A 19964-nucleotide genomic window follows, 5' to 3' on the forward strand; every position below is an offset into this window, starting at 1 on the left:
CAACCGAGGTCATCCAAAGTGAGAGTCTTGTCATTGGCTCTTGTAATTAACCATGTCTTCTTCCCTGTTCCATCCCACGTTGTGTGCGACCCTTCACGGCGTGTCTCGGGGAGAGCATGTTCGGCAGTTCAGGGGCCTTCAATATGGAACCATTCCATACAGATTCGCCAACCCGGAACCCCCGGCGGCACTTTCGGGGGAGGTCGACTGCACCGACTACGGGTATGCAACACACAAGTACCTTCATTGTCCAAGCTGTTAACCCTTCCAGTCCACGATGCCCTCAGAATCACGTCGACTTTCGTCACTTACTTCGCATCCCTCAAGATGAGGAGATCCCCGCGCAGGACGAGGACGAGTTTAGATGCTTGAACCTTGAAGTCACCTCACCTGTTCTGAAAACACTCCCAGAGCGACCGTACCCTGTTCTCGTGTGGATCCATGGTAAGGCAGCACAACAAATTGGGAGTCCAAACGCTCATTCTGTGTAGGGGGCTCCCAAGCTGTGTCCTTTGGAACGAACGCCTCGGGGCTTTGTGGTGAGTTCAACTACCACTTCTACTTGGTTGTCGAGTCTGACTGTCAGATCCAACTGGGCTCGTTCAGAAGTCCATCGACATGGCCGAACCCATCATCGCCGTTACCATCAACTACAGACTCAACATGTTTGCATTTGGCGATTGCGCCAGTGAGAGGAATCTGGCCTTGAGAGATCAACAGCAGGCTTTAGAGTTTGTAAAGGCACATATATCTGGCTTTGGTGGTGATCCCGTGAGTTCCATCCAGGTCATTACATTCTTTACCTCCTGGTGCCAAGGATCCTTGCCAGCAGTTCCTAATTGGCGCATGTCATTCGTAGGAAAATATCACCATCGCCGGTGAAAGTGCCGGGGCCGTCTACTGCCACGCCCATCTACTCATGGGCAGACCCGCCCGTCAGTGCATCTTACAGTCAGGAACTCTACATCTCTCGCCGCCTCAGCCAAGAGGAACCGCAGAAATGTTAATAGCCAGGGTGGCCAACGAGCTGTCGCGACTCGGAAACTGGACACTCCGTGATGCGCCCATGTCCAAGATGCTGGAGGCACAGGAAAGATTGGGTTTGGGGTCATTCTACCTCCAGATGGAGGAGAAGCTCGAGGGCTGGGAAGAGAGAATCGGGGACCACTTCCAACGTGTCTTAATCGGAGACACTGAATACGAGGTATGGAGGTGCCGCGTTTCCCTTCCCAGGTACTAACAAAGCGGTCCACTGCAGTCGGTTCTATGGCGAAACGGAATTGAGTCGTTATCCCCAGAGTACATCTGCGATGCATTCGACTCTGCCGGAGAAGCAGCCCCAGCCTTGAAGAAGCTATACGGCATCATCTCCGACCGACCTGTTTCATGCAAGCTAGGAGCCTTGGACTTGCTCAACGACGCACGATTCAGCCTACCCATTGACTTATTCATGAAACAATGCCAACAAGCTAAAAAGCCTTCGTTCCGTTTCCTTGTCGACCAGCCAAATCCGTGGCAAACTTCCAGTCGCGCCCACCATGGCGTTGACCTCCTATATCTGTTCAACGCGTATGATTTGTCTCACAATCATCCCGCGCAAGAAATCGCGCGCTCTATGCAAGAGAAATGGATCATGTTTATTCATGGTCAAGACCCTTGGAAGCCTGGAGAGGCATTTGCTTTTGGGCCATTTGGAGAAAGTCGACTTCTGAGTCCTCAGGCCCTCAATGCGCGGAGGAGACAGCAACATGTGGCAGCTCTAGCAGCTCTTGGGTCGCAAAAGGTTAACGAGATTGTCGCAAGATTAGCGACTGGGAGATCGAGTCTATTAAATTAATGCCGACTCATGGACCTTGTTATCTTATCACATCTGTCCAGCGACAGCGCAGGAAGGCGAGCGTTGAGCATATAGAGTTAAAGGGCTGAGGTGACTCTGGACGCATGGCTACCCTTCCTACATATCTCGCCCAGTACCTGAACTGCCCTTTTCTCGCCAGAAATGAGGTCCCAGTTTCATGCCCAAGACACGTAGTCTCGGCAGAATCAAAGACGAGTCAGAGCCCGTCCAGGGTAGACGATGAGGGAAGAAGTAGGACATTCGACGAGATATCATATCTGTCCTTGAGAAAGAGTAGCCCACATAGCGGAATGAGGGGGAATTGAGGTAGTTATGGTAGCTTAGAGCCCCATCGAACAAGAGAGGAAGTCGGTAGGCTCTAAAAGGCGAAGGCCTAATCAGGTCGTCATGAGAGAGTGTTAATCACGGGCTTCATTCGACATGCCCCCTCTATTTTCAAGCACTTGTGAGAAGCACAATCATTATTGAATAATAGAATTAAAATATCTGATTCTTCCAGAGCGATGACTAGCCTTATTCGCAATCAAATCGGGGTTTCCCCATGCAAGTGCTCACGCAATGAACCGGTCAGGTCGCTTCATACGTAGGGCAACGGGATCCGGTGTCCGAAAGCAGTATATTCATTGTGCCACTTCTCAGACAAAGGAACACGAATTGCTGTAAATATGACATGATTTGATAAATCGAGATGAAAAATTTCACCAGTCTGGTTGCAAAAGATTCAGCCCATGTGCGAAGCCACGTGCGTGAGAAGCATCTCGGGGGACGGAACCCGACCGCCAAGATAGTTGTATGATGTGTGCACGATCTGAAAGAAACATTACTGTAACACTTGTTGAGTCGATTCCTTTTGATGTGAGGGAATTATCAAAAATGGGACCACTTGGGGGATCGCAGCAACCTTGATAGATTGTGCCTTGGACTCTTGCGGGCTTGGTGTGTTGGTGTGGACAGTGGACTGGACTGGTGTATCTACCTCATCACCAGAGCAGTCTTGCCATTCAAAGCTGAAACAAAGTGACTTGATTACTGTAAAAGGTCAGAAACAACCAACGGTTAACAATGGCTCGCGTGATATCCGTCCCTAACCTATCACTCACTTGTCATGCCGACATGACAACCCTCGGAGCCCACATCTAACCCCCGAGCCGGCGACATGACATGACAACCGCAGCCTATCTCCCATGATGTTAATGACATTTACCCCTCGTGTCCCTCACGCCCTACGTCGCATTGTCCAATCATGAACCTCAAAAACCCTCATGCCGGCCCACGCAGGGTGGATCAAGCCCGTCGCGGGCATCACGCCCGATGGCTTATCATGATTGCGACGATGCCGGCAACGGAGGGGACTTGATTCAAATACCCTTGGGTCGCCTCGATTGTTGTTTTGGTCTTCTACTCATTCTTTTCTCAAGCATTTAACAAGATACCCTTTTACAAACACCAGCAACAATGGCTTCCTTCTCCCTTCCTGAGCCTTTCGCCAGCATCCCCCGAGAGAACTTCCTCTTCGGCCCCTCTCCCATTCAGGAGCTCCCGCGGATATCCGCCGCTCTCGGAGGCAAGGTCAATGTCTACGCGAAGCGCGAGGACTGCAACTCTGGTCTCGCCTATGGAGGAAACAAGGTCCGGAAGCTCGAGTGCGTAACCAATTCTTCCCCAATAGTTCATCTTCAATCGCTGACTTTTAACCCACAGGTACCTCGCCGCTGAGGCCCAGGCCGAGGGCGCCGACACCCTCGTCTCCATCGGCGGCGTCCAGTCCAACCACACCCGCGCCGTGACGGCCGTCGCCACAAAGCTCGGACTCAAGGCCGCTACCGTCCAGGAGCACTGGGTCGAGTGGGAGGATCCTGGCTACGAGAAGGTTGGCAACATCCAGCTCTCCCGCCTCATGGGCGGCGACGTCCGCCTCGACCCCTCGACCTTTGGCATCGAGCACAAGACTACCCTCGCCAAGCTCACTGAAGAGCTCAAGACCGCCGGCCGCAAGCCTTACTACATCCCCGCCGGTGCTTCCGACCATCCCCTCGGTGGTCTTGGTTTTGCCCGCTGGGCGTTCGAGGTCGAGGCCCAGGAGAAGGAGCTCGGCGTCTTCTTCGACACCATCATCGTGTGCGCCGTGACCGGCTCCACCTTTGCCGGCATGATCGCCGGCTTCAAGCTCGCCGAGAAGAACGGCTCCCCCAAGCGCAAGATCATCGGCATCGACGCCTCAGGCAAGGTTCAGCAGACGTTCGACCAAGTCCTGCGCATCGCCAAGTCTACAGCCTCCAAGATTGGCCTCTCCGAGGACGACATCACCGCGGACGACATCATCCTCGACCCCAACTACAACGCCAAGATCTACGGTATCCCCGACGAGACCACCATCGCCGCCATGAAGTTTGGCGCTCAGACCGAGGCCTTCATCACTGACCCCGTTTACGAGGGTAAGAGCTTGGCTGGTATGATCGATCTGATCAAGACGGGCAAGATTGCTAGTGGCAACGTGCTCTACGCCCATCTTGGAGGACAGCTGGCTCTCAACGCCTACTCGTCGCTGTAGAGTGGTTTTTTGTAATTCATAGCGTAGAATACTGTAGATAGCAAGTCAGACCTCTGAAGAGGTACTTGCTTTTGGATAGAATTGTTACAGGTGTCATTTTTGAAGTAGGACCTGTCCGCATTTTGCCAAATTCATATTGTCTCTATCCCGCTCTCCTTTGTGCCATTTACTCATTTACTAGCTTTCTTTTCAGAGTCGTGAGAAACTCCTAGACCATCGTGCGAATGGGAAACAATCGAGAGAGGCTACATGATGATTCCTTCATTATGGCTCTTTAACAGCGAAGTTCTTTGTTTCAGACAATTTAAGAGAATTTCAAACTAAGCCAACTTCATTGTACCGCAGTCTAGTTCTCACCCTTGGCCTTGATGAAAGCCTCCATAAAGTCTTCAGCGTCGGGTTGTCCATCAAGCCTCTCTCCTTGAACCGTATAGTTTGGAACACCAGTCCCAGCTAGAAACTCCTTGTTCTTTTCAGCTTGATCATCCACGGCCTTGACCTGCTCCTCAGAATCCAACCACTCGTCAACCTCACCAGCAGCAATAGCCGAGTTAATGGCAATCTCTCGAAGCACCTCTTTGGTTGAAATGTCCTTTTCCAACTCATGATAGGCCTGGAAGATTCTCTCAACGACAGCATTTAGAACTTCAGGCTCCTTTGTGCTGGCGAGGTGTGCTAGTGAATGCGCGAACCGAGTGTCACCGACTTTTCCACCGCTTTTGAAATTGATGCCAACGCTGCGTCCGATCTGGTTCATCCGTCGGTATAGCTTCTCTCTTTGCTCTGTAGTCATGTCGGCGAGCTTCACATCGGCCACTTCGGACTTGTCGACGCTGTGAGTTGAGGGGCCGTAGTTGAGGTAGTAAGGTCGCCAGTTAATGGCGAAGATATCAGACTTTCCACCTGGGTATGTCTTTTGGTAGAGAGAGATGGCCATTTCAAGCTGTCTTTTGCCAATGTAGCACCACTTTTTCATTCGTTAGCGCTTAGCTATCAGTCTTGCAGTTGATATTCTACTCACAGCACAGACAAAGTCAAAGATGATGTCGACTGTGATGACGGTCATTCTTGCGTTTCTAGTTTTGTCGTTTGAGGCGGCCAAGCACTGAGTACAGCTGGATTTCGAATTATCGAGAAGATTGCCTTGGTCTCTGAAGGATCAGGAAGTTGCTCAAGCCAACAATTCTAGGCAGCCGAATTTGTGCGTGCGGGGCTCCTCTCAACATGTCACATCTGCTGATTCAGCTATTCTGAACCAACTTGAAGTTATCCCCATTACATAAAAACCAGTGTGGCAATCTTTCACTAGTGTTCGCCATTTCAGTGTTACGTTGCAATAACCAGAGTTCGACCGAGCCGCTCCGGCTAGAAGCAGACGGAAACCGAGTTGAAAGGGAGGATAGATTGGATGTTTCTACAAGACTCGATGGGGGTTTGATAGAAGATAGGTCGAGGAAATGTCACACCGAAAGTTGACACGTCGTTTGAGACTAGTTTCATTGACCATACTGTCTTCTTATTGGTCTTTCATGTACATCTGCTTTGTCTGTTTCATTGATATTGCCAAACCATGGTCAAGCTCGACTGCCTACACAGACAAAGGCGAGGGGATGTGAAGAAATTCACCGAAACGCCGCATTGTGCACTGCCTGTCAGTTCCATTTCACTGATTGGCCTAGGTATATGAATCTCTTACGCTCACTCCTTCACTTGACAACCCAACTCTCTTCACGACCAGAAATCCTGGATCAGCATATAACCATCACAGATCACCAACTTGATCAAGAACCCACCTCGAGTCATCTACTGGTGCCCTTCACTACAGCCGCCAACATGCACATGGATCAGCAGGAGGAGGACATGCTTCAGCATGATCTCATGCAGCTGCTCTGTCCTGTATATAACTTGGACGGCAGCCCGATGCAGGCTCACTTTCAGGTGCCCCAGTTTGACAACAATATCTCAGAGATGCCACCCCCAGCGACCTATGGATGTCCCCATCCCCCAACCCCTCTGAGGATGTCGGACCTAGGGATAGTGCCTACTACACCCATTATCCTGGACGGTCACTGCCCGGGTGGCAACGAGTGGATGCTGCAGAACTTCCTGAAGACGGAGGTACTTGACATGCCAGGTCTCGACAATACTCCGCCGTCTCACACGATAACACCCTGCACCGAGCGTCTTGAGCCAGTCACCCCGGCTCAGTACCCCATCTCTCTGACCGCCGTCCCGGGAACGAAGCTCGACACCGACAGACCTCCCAAGAGACACCGCCTCCAGGCCCCACAGATCACAGATGGTCCTGACGGCCACCTCGTCTCCCTCCTCGGCGAGTCGACCTTCAAGTACCAAGGTCACATCATCTCCTTGACCCACGCCAATAATCTCCGCCAACAATACGACCTCCTCTCATGTCAGAGAGACCGAAACACCACCTCCCCAGAGCAAGACGAGTCTTTTCCCAACACTGACGACGAGTTCCGCGGTCGCATCCGCGAGATCTTTGAGGCCATCTGCGACTGGACCGACCTTCGAGAGTGGCGGGCCAAGATGGGACAGAAGCGTGTCAGGGAGTGGCTTGCTGAGGTTGCCCAGCAGAGGCGAAGCCTAGGCCTCGACGATGACTTGTCCAAGCTCTCCGACAAGGAGCTCCAGCCTCCGGTGAATCGCATGCCGTTGATAAAGGAACAGTGGAAGAACGTTATCCACCGCACAATGTCCGACGTTGAGATTGAACTCCTCTGCGCGCAGATCCTCGTAAGTCCTTGATACTCACTTTTGCCTCGCTCATCTAACCGTGCAACAGAAGCAGGCCATGGCTGCTCAGAAGGGCCTCAACACGACTCCCATGTGGAGCAACAACGAGACGCAGTGGGAAGAGTTTTCGACATTCTCGGAGCGCTAGGACCGCATCTTGAATGCTTTTCGAGTGAGGGACTCCTACTCCGTTCAAGTACGCATCTACTGACAGCTGGTAGGACAACAAGGTCTTGATCCACTCGGCCATAAGAGCGCCCTGGATCACACGCATCACAAACTCGCCACACTCAGAGACTCGTGTAAGTTTCTTTAACTTCTTTGTGTGAGTGCTACTAATGCGATGTTGATAGAGAAAGTACCAGAACAAGGCTGGCAACGACCGCAAGCGAACTCTGATTGAGCAGGGCGGCTCAGAGAAGAAGAAGGCCAAGGCCGAGTCCATGTCGCCATTCTGAGCGCGCAAGATTGTGATCATTTATGTACAAGGTTTGGATCAGACTGTGATGGATAGACTTGCAATTTGGCAAGCAGGGATGATTGTGCTGGTAGCCCATGAGTGTCACACAGCATGAGATCTAAAGATACCAGACATGTGGTTCGACATGTAGTCGACAAATACATTTGAGCTTTCTTTTGTCAAACATGATTCTCGTTTTCTTTCTTTTACCATATAGCTACCTCATGGTCACACAAGCATTGATCAGAGGATGGGCAAACTGCAATTCTCAATTATGGCGTCAAGCGCCCGCTAGTTTTGATGCAAACGCATACGAGACTTTTCTCTCATAGCTTCCCTTCCACAGTGGTATGTCTTTTTTCGCCTTTCCCTTTAATCATTAAATAAAACCTTCCTTTACCATCCTCGGACGGCAAGCTTCTCCTCGGGCTTCATGGTATCGCAGTTGATGCCCACCATGGCCTCGCCCAGCCCGGTGCTCGTCTCGGCCAGCACCTTGGGGTCCTTGAAGTGCGTCGTCGCGCGCACGATGGCCTTGGCTCGCTTGGCGGGGTCGCCGGACTTGAAGATGCCGCTGCCGACAAAGACACCGTCGCAGCCCAGCTGCATCATGAGAGCGGCGTCGGCGGGGGTAGCGACACCACCGGCGGCAAAGTTGACGACGGGGAGACGACCCAGCTCGGCAGTCTGGCGGAGGAGCTCGGCGTCGACCTCGAGTTCGCGGGCCAGTTCGCGGATGCGGATGATGCCGCCTTCGGCGAGAGCGGCCTTGGCTTGGGCAATCTGGCGGTTGACAGTCTTCATGTGACGGACGGCCTCGACAACATCACCGGTGCCGGCCTCACCCTTGGTTCGGATCATGGCGGCGCCCTCAGCAATGCGACGGAGAGCCTCACCCAGGTTTCGGCAGCCGCAGACAAAGGGAACACCAAAGGGGCTCTTCTCAACGTGGCTCTCATCATCGGCAGGAGTCAAAACCTCACTCTCGTCAATGTAATCAACACCGAGAGCCTCGAGGATCTGGCACTCGACAAAGTGGCCGATGCGGGCCTTTGCCATGACGGGGATGGTGACGGCCTCCTGGATCTCCTTGATCATGGCGGGGTCCGACATGCGGGCGACTCCTCCGTCCTTGCGAATGTCGGCGGGGACTCGCTCGAGGGCCATGACGGCACAGGCTCCGGCCTCCTCGGCGATGCGGGCCTGCTCGGCGTTGGTCACGTCCATGATGACGCCGCCCTTGAGCATCTGGGCGAGGCCGGCCTTGACGGTGAAGGAGGACTTGGCCTCGCCGCCGTTGTTGGAGCTGTCGTTGGTCATGGTGATGGGATGTGTGAAGAGTGAGAGGTAGAGGAGGAGTTGAGTGAGATGATGATGAGTGTGTGTGGAGATGAGGAGAGTAAAGAAAGGAGATTGTCTGAGAGAAGTACCCTATTTATTATGTCTCTGACTCAAGAAGCAACACGCAAACCCAAAAGTAGGTATTACTCAAATAAGAAGGACAAGAGAACAATACCAAAACCCTCCTTCTCGGCGTTGCCCCTCCTCCTCCGCCGCCCCGGTATGCGGCGCCGGAGCACCACGGGTTGCGGAGTGAGAGTCTGCGTCCGCCGCGTCCGTAATGCATGCACGCTTCATGTACATGTGACGAGAGACTTTTTTCTTTGGAGAGAAACCTTAATGTCCCCTCATTACGTTACTAGCGGTCGTTTCTCCGACATCCGATCTAGGCGCCGCGCCCTTGTTCCGACGGATGCAATAGGGCGGATGTAACAAGTCAGAGATTCCAGAGATTGCGGCAATTGTCGGGAAGAAGAGGGACAAGAGATATAGCATCATGCAAGAATGAGTGGTAGAGAGATTGCGTCTCGGCGTATCTACTATACCCTGGCCCCCGTGATCCCTCCCTCATGCCCTTGATTCTAGAATGTCTCTCATTTTGAGGGTGTGTTGAAACCTTGACTTGCAGTGTCTGATTGTTCTGCTTGCATGGCTTTTTCGCCACAAACCAGATCCGTGGATAACCTACAGACTCCCATTGTTCCTGATCAATTGTCGATTGACAATGACAATGCCCGCCCTAACGACATCATTCATTCCCCTCTAAGAAGGTGAGATAGCGGAACCCACCCCAGTTCCAGACCCATCATCACCCGGGCCTATCCCACCAAAGCCGCATATCGCCCCCTCCACCAACCTGCATGAGCGGCAGTGTACAGAAACGGCTTCTCCTAGAATCCCCCAAGCCTTTCAGCAAAGCTGACTCGATCTTTTGTTCCTTGACTCACGTACCCCCCTTGCTAGTTCACCGGCATACCCCGGAGCCGCCGCGCCGGAGCTTCACCTTTGTCAAAGTTCGGAGTTGCTCTCCTCAACGTCGCCGCCTTCTGTGCGTCCCTTTTGTCTGCATGCGGCATGTGCGTCTCGCATGGTGCTAATGCAAGGCTTAGTCCTCTTTGGGATATTCCGGTATCCATCTTTTTTCCAATCTCCCGAACGAGAATCTGGGGATCTTCTTTAGCTAACGGGACCCTGACTAAGAAGAATCGCCTTCGGCCATACCCTCCGAGGATGTGACAACTTCTCCGTTATCGCAACCTGTTGATCCCGAGATACATCTATCTTGTTTCTATCTTCTTTCGCAGATCATATTCCAAGACTACCAACTCATCAACATGCTGAGCCTTACCATTGGCGTCCTCGCCCTCCAGGGCGGCTTCTCTGAGCATGTAGACCTTGTCCACAAGGCCGCCGAGTACCTCTCGTCTACCGACGGCATTTCAAAGACAAAGTTCAACTGCATCGAGGTCCGCACTGAGGAACAACTCGCCCAGTGCAATGGACTCATCATCCCCGGCGGCGAAAGCACCACAATCTCATTTGTCGCCGCCCAGTCTGGTCTCCTCGAGCCCTTGAGACACTTTGTCAAGTGAGAACCCTTTCCTAGAGTGCGCATCTCTGTACTAACTGAAACAGGGTTCAAAAACGGCCTGTTTGGGGAACCTGCGCTGGCCTCATCCTCCTCTCCGATGAAGCCAACGCCACCAAAAAGGGCGGCCAGGAACTCATCGGTGGTCTCGCTGTGCGCGTCCACCGCAACCACTTTGGTCGTCAGATTGAGAGCTTCGAGTCCGGCCTTGACCTTCCCTTCCTCCAAGACGGCGAGCCTTTCCCCGGAGTCTTTATCCGCGCGCCCGTCGTGGAGGAGATCATTAGCACATCTCAGGACGAGAGGCCGCCCGTACAAGTCCTCGCCAAGCTGCCCGGTCGGGTGGACAAGATGAAGCCCGGCCTATCGCAGGCAAACACCAAGGATGACTCGGGAGATATTATTGCTGTGAGGCAAGGTAATGTGCTAGGAACGAGCTTCCACCCAGAGTTGACAAAGGATGCGCGGATACACGTTTGGTGGCTGCGCGAGATTCTTCACCAGAAGTAAAATGACACGACATAGACATAGACAGGCGTTGTATCAGGAAAAAGGAATAATATTATTAATATTTGGGTATCAGCTTTCATCAGCCATTAATTCCTTCACCCACTCATTCTTAGCCCTTACCCATGGCCGCATCGTATCCCGGTGGTGGTGAGTGAGGTCGAGGTACTGAACCTTGCCCCTGCTCCCCTTGTTGTGATGTCTGACCGGCCCATGTAGGTGTCCTGTTCGCAGGAGAGCTGAATCCCAAGATTTGAAGTATTTCTGGGCTCCCCATCGTTTGAGCAAGCTCGGCCGGTGAGATTGTTCCTCCAACATTGACATCCGCACCATGTGCCTTGAGCAACTTGATCAAGTCTACATCCCTCCTCGAGATGGCCTGCATCAATGGCGTCCTCCCCTTCTTATCAGTCGCGTTCGGATCAGCACCGTTCTCCAGCAACAGTCTAGCCTGGTCCTTTCTGCCGTGGTCGATGGCATATAGCAGAAGTGTCTCTCCACTACTCATCTTCTTCTTCGTCTGGGCACCAGCCGCAAGCATCATCTTGACCATCTCAGTGCTACCCATCTCCATAGCATAGCAGATAGCCGCCACGCTCGTCGTGGCGTTCGAAACGTTGGGAGACCCGCCATGGTCGAGCAGCATGCGCACTACTCTAATCCTCTCGGCCTCGGAGAGCTTGTTGTCGCGGATGGCGATGATGAGGATCGGCTGACCGACCAGATCCTTGACGTTGGCGTTGGCCCCGTTCTCGAGGAGAAGCTGGGCCATGTCCAGCTTCCTCTTGGTGATGCACTCTCCCATGACGGACATTCCGGTGAGTGTCTTGGCGCTCGCGTTGCTGCCGTTCTCGAGGAGGAGGTGCACCATATCCATGCGATCCTGGCTCGCCGCAATAGCTATCAAGGAGTTGCCCGTGACGTCTCCCGAGTTTGCACTCGCCCCGTGCTTCAGTAGAAGACGAACAAGTTCAATGTTGCCCTTCTTGACAGCCTGCGCAATCATGGGTCGTCCCGACAAGGTTGTCGTACTCGCCTTGGCGCCACTCTCCAGCAGAAGCTTGATACCCTCCAAGTTTTCGCTGTTGCAAACATCCACAAAGTATGACTGCCCTGACCAACTCTTCTGGTTGACGTCGGCACCTTGGTTGACTAAGAATCTCGCAACGTTGATGCTGCCGACCGAGGCGGCTAGGAACAGAGGTGGCAGCTTTAGATCCTTGGAGTTGATGTCGGCACCAGCTCCGATGAGAAACTTGACAGCCTCCTCTTTGTTAGCGAGTACCGCGCAGCCAAGAGGTGTGTTTCCCTCCCCGTTGCGGCCGTTGATGTTCCCACCCTGCGCGAGGAAACCGCTCATCTGCTGCACATCACCCCGGAGAGCTGCCTGACAAAAAGCCGTCGCTAGAGGATCAGGTTTCGGCCAAAGACCAGCAGTCATGGCTTTGAACGAGTTTGTCAGCGAAGACAACCCCTTGGAAAACCCAGAAGACGAGCTCGATGCCTCGGCAGTGGGGGACTGTGATGAACTAGGTTCGTAGGGCGGAGGCTCAACGTCGCCACCGGGGAGTGGCCCTTTACTACTCGATGCGATAGTATCAGATGGGGCCCCCGAGGTGAGCAGAACATCCTTAGTTTTCGAGGCTTGGTGGCAAGCTAGGTTAACGTGGTGAAACACCTCTTTGCCGCTTGAGCTGTCAAGCGCGGCATCCTGTTCATTCCGGCTTTGCCTGAACGCAAAAGAGTCAACAAAGTATCACAACACAAAGGTTCACAGTTTGAGCTTACAGCGAAAGCACCTTGGCAAAGAAAGCAAACAGTCGTGAAAAGGCAACCACTGCATCATTGTACACTACCAGAAACACCTCATCAACCATAGGCAGCGTGTCGACCTGCAGCCGCATGGCCTGCTTGTTCAGCACAGCGGTGATGACATCGCACGATCCGAGGCTCTGGCTCAGATGCGTCTGTAACCGAACCGAGATGACGCCAGCCGCGTTGAGGGCTGTCTCAAGCTGTCCGACATGCTGGTGGAGCTGGTACAGTCTCGCGGCAAGGTTTGCCAGTTGCGAGTTCTCAACCTCGAGCGAGCCGTTGAGTTCGTTGAGCTCTTCGGCGCTAGACAAGATCCTATGGGAGATGGTCGATCCCAGAGACGTCAGTGAAATGACGGAGAAGCCGTCACCGTCCATCCTGGCGTGGATCTTTCAAGGTGGAGTAAAATGTTAAATAGTGTTGAGGGGTTTGTGTGTGTGTGGATCGACAAAGGCCCGCGGGGAAGAGAAACAAAAGAAGCCGGGCTTGGACAAACTCCTGTCTAGACTCTCTTCACGAGCCTTATAACACAAGAACAACAGCAACTCGAAGCCCTCGCTTGGGTCTAACCGTTACAGTCGATAGGGCTGAATTTGCGTAAACGAGGCAAGGCTGAACCTGAACCCGCAGGAAATGCGTCGTGTGCGATGACGCGGTCCAACGGGCTTGGCCTCCTCCAGACCACGTGTCTAGCCAGGATCATGGCTTCACCCACCGGGCTGCCTCTCTCCAGGCTGAAGCATTCACTCAATCAACTTGTAGCAAATCAACTGCTGCCTTGACGCCGCAGAATGTGACAACTTGCCTAAATCGTATCTCCAATTTGACAAAGGGCCCTCGCTCCATAATACCGCATGCGTTCAAGTGTCTTCAATCCTGCTTTTTTTGCTTACGCCATCTCGCATCCCTCGCTTCTGGTTCCCTCCCAGCCATCTCTCATTTACTTTGGACTCGCAATCTTTGTCTTGACTCCTTCGATAGGCTGATCCTTTGCTTTCTCGGGCCGTGTCATGAGGTAGAAGAAGCCCAGACCAAGGGCAAGCCCGACGCCACCAATCACATAAGATTGGTTTCTAGACTCTTATCAGAAACTGGCTCATCGAAGGAGTTGTGCGCAAACTCACTGGCTCTTCTGAGACATGGGACTCTCTGAAGACAACTTGGACCGTGGGTTCTTTTCACTCTGTCGAAGCTGTGCTGACACGCAGAAACTGCGCTGCCGCAGCATCACCGGTCGCAGGGGTCGCACAAAACGGGTGGCTATGGCTGACATGGTGTTTCTGGTATCACAAATATGCTTGATGTAGATCTGGAGTGTTTACAGACGAGGCACAGCAGCAGCTATTAATAAAAGATCAGAAACATGAATGACGTTCATTAGAATCACTCAATTGAAGGTAAACTGAATTCAGCCTCGATTATTTCCATTGTGGGAACATGAGTGATCGTGGCGTCATTGATGCGTAGGCGCTCTCCTCCTGATATCGTCACCACGAAAGTCACAAGAGGTCTAAGACAGAGTCCGCTAGTAAATAAATGAAATTCAATGGATATTCATGATCCATCGATCGGGCTTCCTCGATGGTCGTTCCTACACTTGCAACAGCCATCGCTCCACAACCAAGTTCACCAACGATGAGGCGGTCAAGAGTTCAAGTTCAATCTGTTAATACATATGTGAAATATCTCTCTATGATGCCCCCATCTTCTACAAATGCTTTTTCCCAAGTTCCATTCCTCGCGTACCGTCCAGCCCTAAACACCTCCATCTCTTGACTCCCCATCAATCACAGTCACCAGGGGCAAAGCCGCATTATAGCAAGCGCTTCAATTTCACTGTCGTAACATTCGTCTGGGTATCTAACATCATTCGTAAAATTCCCAAGCACTGGACGCATATGACGGCGGATGGTCTGTAGAAGGTTGTGTTGATGTGTATGTTTGTGTTTGTGTTTGTGTTGTAGTATAGCTTCTAGACTTTGAATCCTGTCCAATAGCCCGGGTCGTCCGTCACCCAGGCTGACAAGAACAGGATTTCGGCCTGTGACCAAGTGTCGACGCTTCCGAGACAGCCCCAGGAATTCCAAAAGGGCGGAATGCCGCTGTCAGGGCGTGCGCGACGTCCTCTCAGAAAGGCGCTGCGCAAGGGTCGACAGAGTCGTCCTGAAAGCATTATCGGCACGAGGCGTAGACGTGCCCGTTGCATGTATGTCCGGCTACCGGCCAGCTGACTCCATCTGTTGAAGCAGTGCCCTGGCTCCCTCCTATTTCGTGTCCAATACTCTCACGTTGCCGCTTACGGCTCCAAGCATATCCAATTACCGTGAGAAGATCCTCAATGACGTGTCAACACTTCCAGTTGCGATAACACAGCGGATCTGTACATCTTGAGGTGCCGCTGCTGCCTTTTTCGGTGTCCCAATCTCGCCGTTGGCCTCATCCGCCGGGCCCTTGGTAATCGGGGGCGCCCATCGCAAGCTGGTAATAAAGTGTTCATGCATTCCTTCGAGTGTCTTGACGCATTTTCCTTCTTGGCTCAGATCCCAGCATCGAATTGTCTTGTCGTCGGATACTGACAGGAGGAATTTGCCGCTGGGATGGAACACCAAGCTCCGGACCCAGTTGTCGTGACCGATCAACGTCTTGATGCACGTTCCGCGACTATCCCAAAGTCGAATAGTCTTATCTCTGGATCCCGTCGCCATGAACTCGGCCGTGCTGCTGGCTGGAGGAGCCTTCTTCAATCCAGCCATGGTCGCAAGGTGCTGGTAAGACGAAGGGGGGGCAAAAGCGCAGCACTCGACGCAATGCTCGTGACCGATCATGACCATCTTTGTCTCTGGGGTATTCATTGAAATATCCCATAGTCGCAGCGTTCGGTCGTTGCCGGTCGACAAAAGGTATTTTCCGTCTAGGGATGGGCTCACGTCGCGAATCCAATCGGAATGCCCTCGTATCGTCTTCAGACAGTATCCTGTGGTGACGTCCCATATCCTCACCGTCACATCTCGGCTAGCGCTCGCGAGTAGATTACCGGAAAGTGGTGCTCCAGGGGCCCCTGAAGGAATGAACCGAACGGCGCTCACGCTGTGGTCGTGTCCAGGAAGTGTGCGGATATTCTTGTACTCGTCGGATGGGTCCCAGAGCTTGATAGTCAGATCCGAGCTGCAAGATGCGAGCAGCGTGTGGCCCTTGGGTCCACCGTAGTCTAGATCGAGCACCGCTTTGGTGTGGCCCTTCACCGTTCGTTCCAACTCGCCAAATTCCCAATCCCAAATCTTGATGATGGCATCTTCATCTCCGGACGCGATAGACGAGTAGATGGGATGGAACGCAACGCAGTTAATGGGTGTTCGGTGCGATTGGAGGACGTGTCGCGGTGGTCCGGCCGGAAGCCAGGAGGCGGGATCTTGCTTGCGGTTGGATAGGGATGTCGGTGTAGCGCTGTCGAGTTCGGTCTGGAGAGCTTCGTTTCGTGCTTCTAGATCCATGATCTGGGAGAGTCGCATCATTAGCCGAGGGGGCATGCGACAGAGCGCAGGTAGTATACCTTCTTCTGCAACCGCACAACGCTGGTCCACTTCTTCTCCAGCAACGTCTCATACTTCTTAGCGGTGGCAGGATCAAAGATTTCCTCTCCGAGGTTGAGCTCTGTCCTCATAGCAGTGACGCTATCCTGGAAATTATTCGCGGCGAGGTATGCGATGATGGATTTGTGCCTGCAGTGTGGTCAGACGGGCAAGTGATAAGCTCCAGGAGCTCCCCTGTACGAACAGCTCTTCGGCCTGCCGGCTCGTCAAGGTCCGGCTCATTGTAGCGGTGTTTCGCTCTGCTCGACAGAGCAGCTCGGGACCCAGGAATCGAGTATCGTTCAGTGGTGGTCGGGTCGCTTTGACGAGGAAAACATGCGAGACGGGTTCGTCGATTAAAACCGCGGGGGAGGGGCGGCGGGTTTTGGTGGGAGAGCTTCCTCGGTGACGTGTCGGTGGAGGAGAATAGGCGACGGCGATAACTGAGGAGACGACCAATGGGGAGGTCAGTCAAATGGAAGAAGGAGGAGAGCACAAAGGAAAGGGCGACGGCTCTTTCAGTGGGAGCAGAGCAGAATGCGCATCAAAAGGCGACGCGATTTCGCCAGGGGCTTCAACAACCGTGGAACAAAGAGCGGTGCAGCCAAACGGGCCCGAGCCGCTGCCCAAGATCACGTGGAGTTCGTCGTGGTGCGCCTACCCTAGAGCTTCTCATCAGGAGTTGAAGATTTCCAACGAAGCGTCACCAAAAAGAGAAGTCGTTTGTTGTCTAGTATTATGGGATGAGGACCTAATGGACTTTTTAAGTAGGAGTATCTTATATTTTCAATAGTGCTGCAGTTGCAGTTCTCCCTACCTGCCCGCTCAGTCGCTGACAATTCAGGCCCACACTTCATCTGAGTAGTCTGTTTGCTTGAGCTCAAAGAACTGCTGAGCAACGACCAGCCAGTTTCAATAAAAACCGGGCTGCATAACCTTGAGGGTCCCCAGCAGCAGCAACTGACGTCTCATTCATCGGCCAGTTCTCGCCTTCTCACAAGCTTCCAGATCCGGGACCCGTCTCGGCGGAAAGACGCGCTCCCACGCCGCCATGAACCTGACCAGCTTCGCCTCCTGATGGGCTGGGGCGATGGGCTGGAGGCCGTATGGCCGTCCGCTACTCTCAATGTACCCCAAAGGTACTGCCGCCATCGGGTATCCTGCGTTGGTCAGAAATTGCTTAGTGGAGGGGATGTGTTGCACTCACGCGCTGCTACTGAGACGCCTGCAAAGTAGCTGTCTGAGCAACACACGACGACATCCACACCTTGCTCTGAAGTGACTTTGTCGATTCCTTCCGTGGCTGCCCAGCGCTTACACTCCTCGAGCCACTCCAAAACCTCCTCATCCGGCTTCGATTCCGTGACGAGCCCCGAGAGCCTGCCTTGGTTCGGACAGTAGCCTAATTCCACACGTTAGAAATGCTCTGAGGGATCGATCAAGTGCCATGCCTTTGTCAAGCTCAACTTCGGCGTGGTCTTCATTGAACTTGAGGATCTGCTCCAAAGTTCTGACCTTGGAGAATTTGAGGGCTTTGAGGTAGCGCTCAATACCGTTCTTTCCTTGGCATCCTGTTAAATCAAGTTAACAGGCCAATCATCGTCATCATCTTTCTCACTCGAGTTCCATACTAATGATCTTGTCCATCAAATCATCGACGTTTGTATCACCTATCATGTACTCTTCTGGAGGGATGATGTATGCGTCGACAACCTTGACACCACTCTGTCGCAGCGTGTCCTTTGCTTGCTGATACTCTCGGGCCTGTGAAGTATGAGCAAGTTGGATCCCTGATTGACCGGAAGAGAAGGAAGATGCGCCAGTCGGATGTACTTATGGTTTGCTCAAAGTACTTCGGATCGTCAACCTGAGTACCGGCAGGCAACCTCCACTTTTCGATGTCAACGAAGCCCACTGAAACGTCCTCAAGCCTCATAGATGCCACGGACGAGGCCAGACTCGTACCGCTGTGTGAGGCTAGAAGAGCATCACAGGCGAGAGCTACATCCAATGCTGATTTTCCAAAAGCGCCTAGCGTGTCAAAGCAAGCAGTCAATTCCATAACCCCAGTCATCGGGATGGAGCCTGGTGTGAGCTTGAGTGCGTATAGAGCTGCAACAGCAGCGGGAGATACCAAGGACCCAGAGGTCTTGGTCCCCACAGAGATTGGGGCGAACCCAGAGGCGACGCCCACTGCAGATCCAGTCGAAGAGCTGGCAGGTGTCTATAAACAATGGATTAATGTAATGAAAGAAGTCTTTTTGGAGCCTTACAGTTTCACCGCGAGGTTTCTCTCCGATCTTGTAACCAGTAGGGATATACGCAGGTTCGCACATCCCCCGACCGCGGACCACCCACTCACGTTTCTGTGCACGTCAGTCAATCCCATGATTTGAGAGGGAGCCGTAGCCATAATGGGACCGGCCTTACTTCATCCCCACGAACTCCTGTTATATTGTTACCTCGAGGCGCATCTTGAGGCCTTATTTCTCAGAAAACTTACCGTCATGTTAGCCTTCCCAAGAATGATGAGGCCGCAGTTGATCAACTGAGCAATTTTCGTTAGAAGGTATGGACTCATGGAGGGCGTGGCGTACATTTTCAACGACTGGGCCATTGCCCGTTGGGCAGGAGTCCCAGAGAGCATAGGATCCAACGGTAGTTGGCATCCCGAGAGGCGGGTCAGTAGCAATGTTGTCCTGTTGCAAGTCCGGATTAGCAACGTAGCATGCAGACCAGAGAGGAAAATAAAGTATATACCTTGAGTAGAATGGGTATTCCGTGGAGAGGGCCCTTCACGTCCCCCTCGTCGGCGTTCTTCATTGAGCTGAGTAGCCCAAGCGATAAGCTGAAATTTGGGAGGGGTAGAGATGACGGCCCTGCATTTCGCGCCTGTGGTGTTGTGTGCCTCGATATGCGAGAGATACGACTCTACAATCTCCAGGCTGGTGATGGTTCCTGCCTCGAGACGCTTGCGAAGGTCATCCGCCGTAGTCGTCAACACATCAAATAGGGGTGGCGGCGGCTTTGGCGGTGGGATCTGTGGAGGGGGGATCTTGGAAGCCATCTCGTGGTTATAAGGTTGCTTCTGCAGAACCGCTGAGGAGAAGTCTCTTGATGAAGTTGAGGCACTGAAAAGCACTTTCGGCGTGGTTTTGAGGAGGTGGTTATTGATAGGAAAGAAGGCGCCCTGAAGGTCGAAGTGGAAAGTTTGTAACAAAGAAACCTGTTGGCTTGCGGCCGGAGGCTGATTGTGGCTTCTATTGTCCTGACTGACAACGGTTTCTGGAGGAATTTGAGAGAGGGAAAGAAAACGAGAAATTGTTTTGGCAGGAGTTTCACATGAATCAATCTCATGTATTCTTGCACTGCTGCGCCAGTGGCATGGCATGGCACGATGAACACCTCAATATCGAACGTGCAGCCCCCCCAATCTGCTATGGATAGGTACCTAGGAATCAATATCAGCCTCAGTTAGAACGACCTGAACACAAAAACCTAGAAGCTTCACTATT

General features: G+C 52.8%; 9 protein-coding genes across 9 annotated transcripts; 4 read left to right on the top strand and 5 right to left on the bottom strand.

Moving 5' to 3' along the window:
* Positions 1–52: 52 nt before the first annotated feature.
* On the top strand, positions 53–1837 carry NCS54_00223400 (Carboxylic ester hydrolase; the record flags this gene model as incomplete). Its single annotated transcript, XM_053147836.1, has 6 exons — positions 53–222; positions 272–444; positions 492–539; positions 587–771; positions 860–1204; positions 1259–1837. The coding sequence occupies 6 exons, from the start codon at positions 53–55 to the stop codon at positions 1835–1837; spliced, it is 1500 nt and encodes a 499-aa protein (XP_053003811.1).
* Positions 1838–3313: 1476 nt separating this feature from the next.
* Positions 3314–4409, top strand: NCS54_00223500 (PALP domain-containing protein; the record flags this gene model as incomplete). Its single annotated transcript, XM_053147837.1, has 2 exons — positions 3314–3501; positions 3560–4409. The coding sequence occupies 2 exons, from the start codon at positions 3314–3316 to the stop codon at positions 4407–4409; spliced, it is 1038 nt and encodes a 345-aa protein (XP_053003812.1).
* Positions 4410–4755: 346 nt separating this feature from the next.
* On the bottom strand, positions 4756–5475 carry NCS54_00223600 (DSBA domain-containing protein; the record flags this gene model as incomplete). Its single annotated transcript, XM_053147838.1, has 2 exons — positions 4756–5376; positions 5431–5475. The coding sequence occupies 2 exons, from the start codon at positions 5473–5475 to the stop codon at positions 4756–4758; spliced, it is 666 nt and encodes a 221-aa protein (XP_053003813.1).
* A 767-nt stretch (positions 5476–6242) lies between these two features.
* Positions 6243–7627, top strand: NCS54_00223700 (Hypothetical protein; the record flags this gene model as incomplete). Its single annotated transcript, XM_053147839.1, has 3 exons — positions 6243–7169; positions 7391–7471; positions 7523–7627. 3 exons carry the CDS (start codon positions 6243–6245, stop codon positions 7625–7627), a joined length of 1113 nt encoding a protein of 370 aa, XP_053003814.1.
* A 398-nt stretch (positions 7628–8025) lies between these two features.
* NCS54_00223800 (Pyridoxal 5'-phosphate synthase) lies at positions 8026–8949 on the bottom strand (the record flags this gene model as incomplete). Its single annotated transcript, XM_053147840.1, has 1 exon — positions 8026–8949. One exon carries the CDS (start codon positions 8947–8949, stop codon positions 8026–8028), a length of 924 nt encoding a protein of 307 aa, XP_053003815.1.
* A 1313-nt stretch (positions 8950–10262) lies between these two features.
* NCS54_00223900 (Glutaminase) lies at positions 10263–11068 on the top strand (the record flags this gene model as incomplete). Its single annotated transcript, XM_053147841.1, has 2 exons — positions 10263–10558; positions 10606–11068. The coding sequence occupies exons 1-2, from the start codon at positions 10305–10307 to the stop codon at positions 11066–11068; spliced, it is 717 nt and encodes a 238-aa protein (XP_053003816.1). The 5' UTR covers positions 10263–10304.
* Positions 11069–11177: 109 nt separating this feature from the next.
* NCS54_00224000 (Hypothetical protein) lies at positions 11178–13257 on the bottom strand (the record flags this gene model as incomplete). The annotated part of the gene is made up of 2 exons (XM_053147842.1): positions 11178–12795; positions 12854–13257. The coding sequence occupies 2 exons, from the start codon at positions 13255–13257 to the stop codon at positions 11178–11180; spliced, it is 2022 nt and encodes a 673-aa protein (XP_053003817.1).
* A 1941-nt stretch (positions 13258–15198) lies between these two features.
* NCS54_00224100 (Nuclear distribution protein PAC1) lies at positions 15199–16692 on the bottom strand (the record flags this gene model as incomplete). Its single annotated transcript, XM_053147843.1, has 3 exons — positions 15199–16374; positions 16431–16599; positions 16655–16692. The coding sequence occupies 3 exons, from the start codon at positions 16690–16692 to the stop codon at positions 15199–15201; spliced, it is 1383 nt and encodes a 460-aa protein (XP_053003818.1).
* Positions 16693–17421: 729 nt separating this feature from the next.
* Positions 17422–19516, bottom strand: NCS54_00224200 (Hypothetical protein; the record flags this gene model as incomplete). The annotated part of the gene is made up of 6 exons (XM_053147844.1): positions 17422–17609; positions 17657–17851; positions 18081–18239; positions 18283–18673; positions 18723–18815; positions 18953–19516. The coding sequence occupies 6 exons, from the start codon at positions 19514–19516 to the stop codon at positions 17422–17424; spliced, it is 1590 nt and encodes a 529-aa protein (XP_053003819.1).
* Between the last annotated feature and the right edge of the window lie 448 nt (positions 19517–19964).

This window comes from Fusarium falciforme, chromosome 2 (assembly GCF_026873545.1).
Source record: "Fusarium falciforme chromosome 2, complete sequence".
In the NCBI taxonomy this organism is placed as follows: Eukaryota; Fungi; Ascomycota; class Sordariomycetes; order Hypocreales; family Nectriaceae; genus Fusarium; species Fusarium falciforme.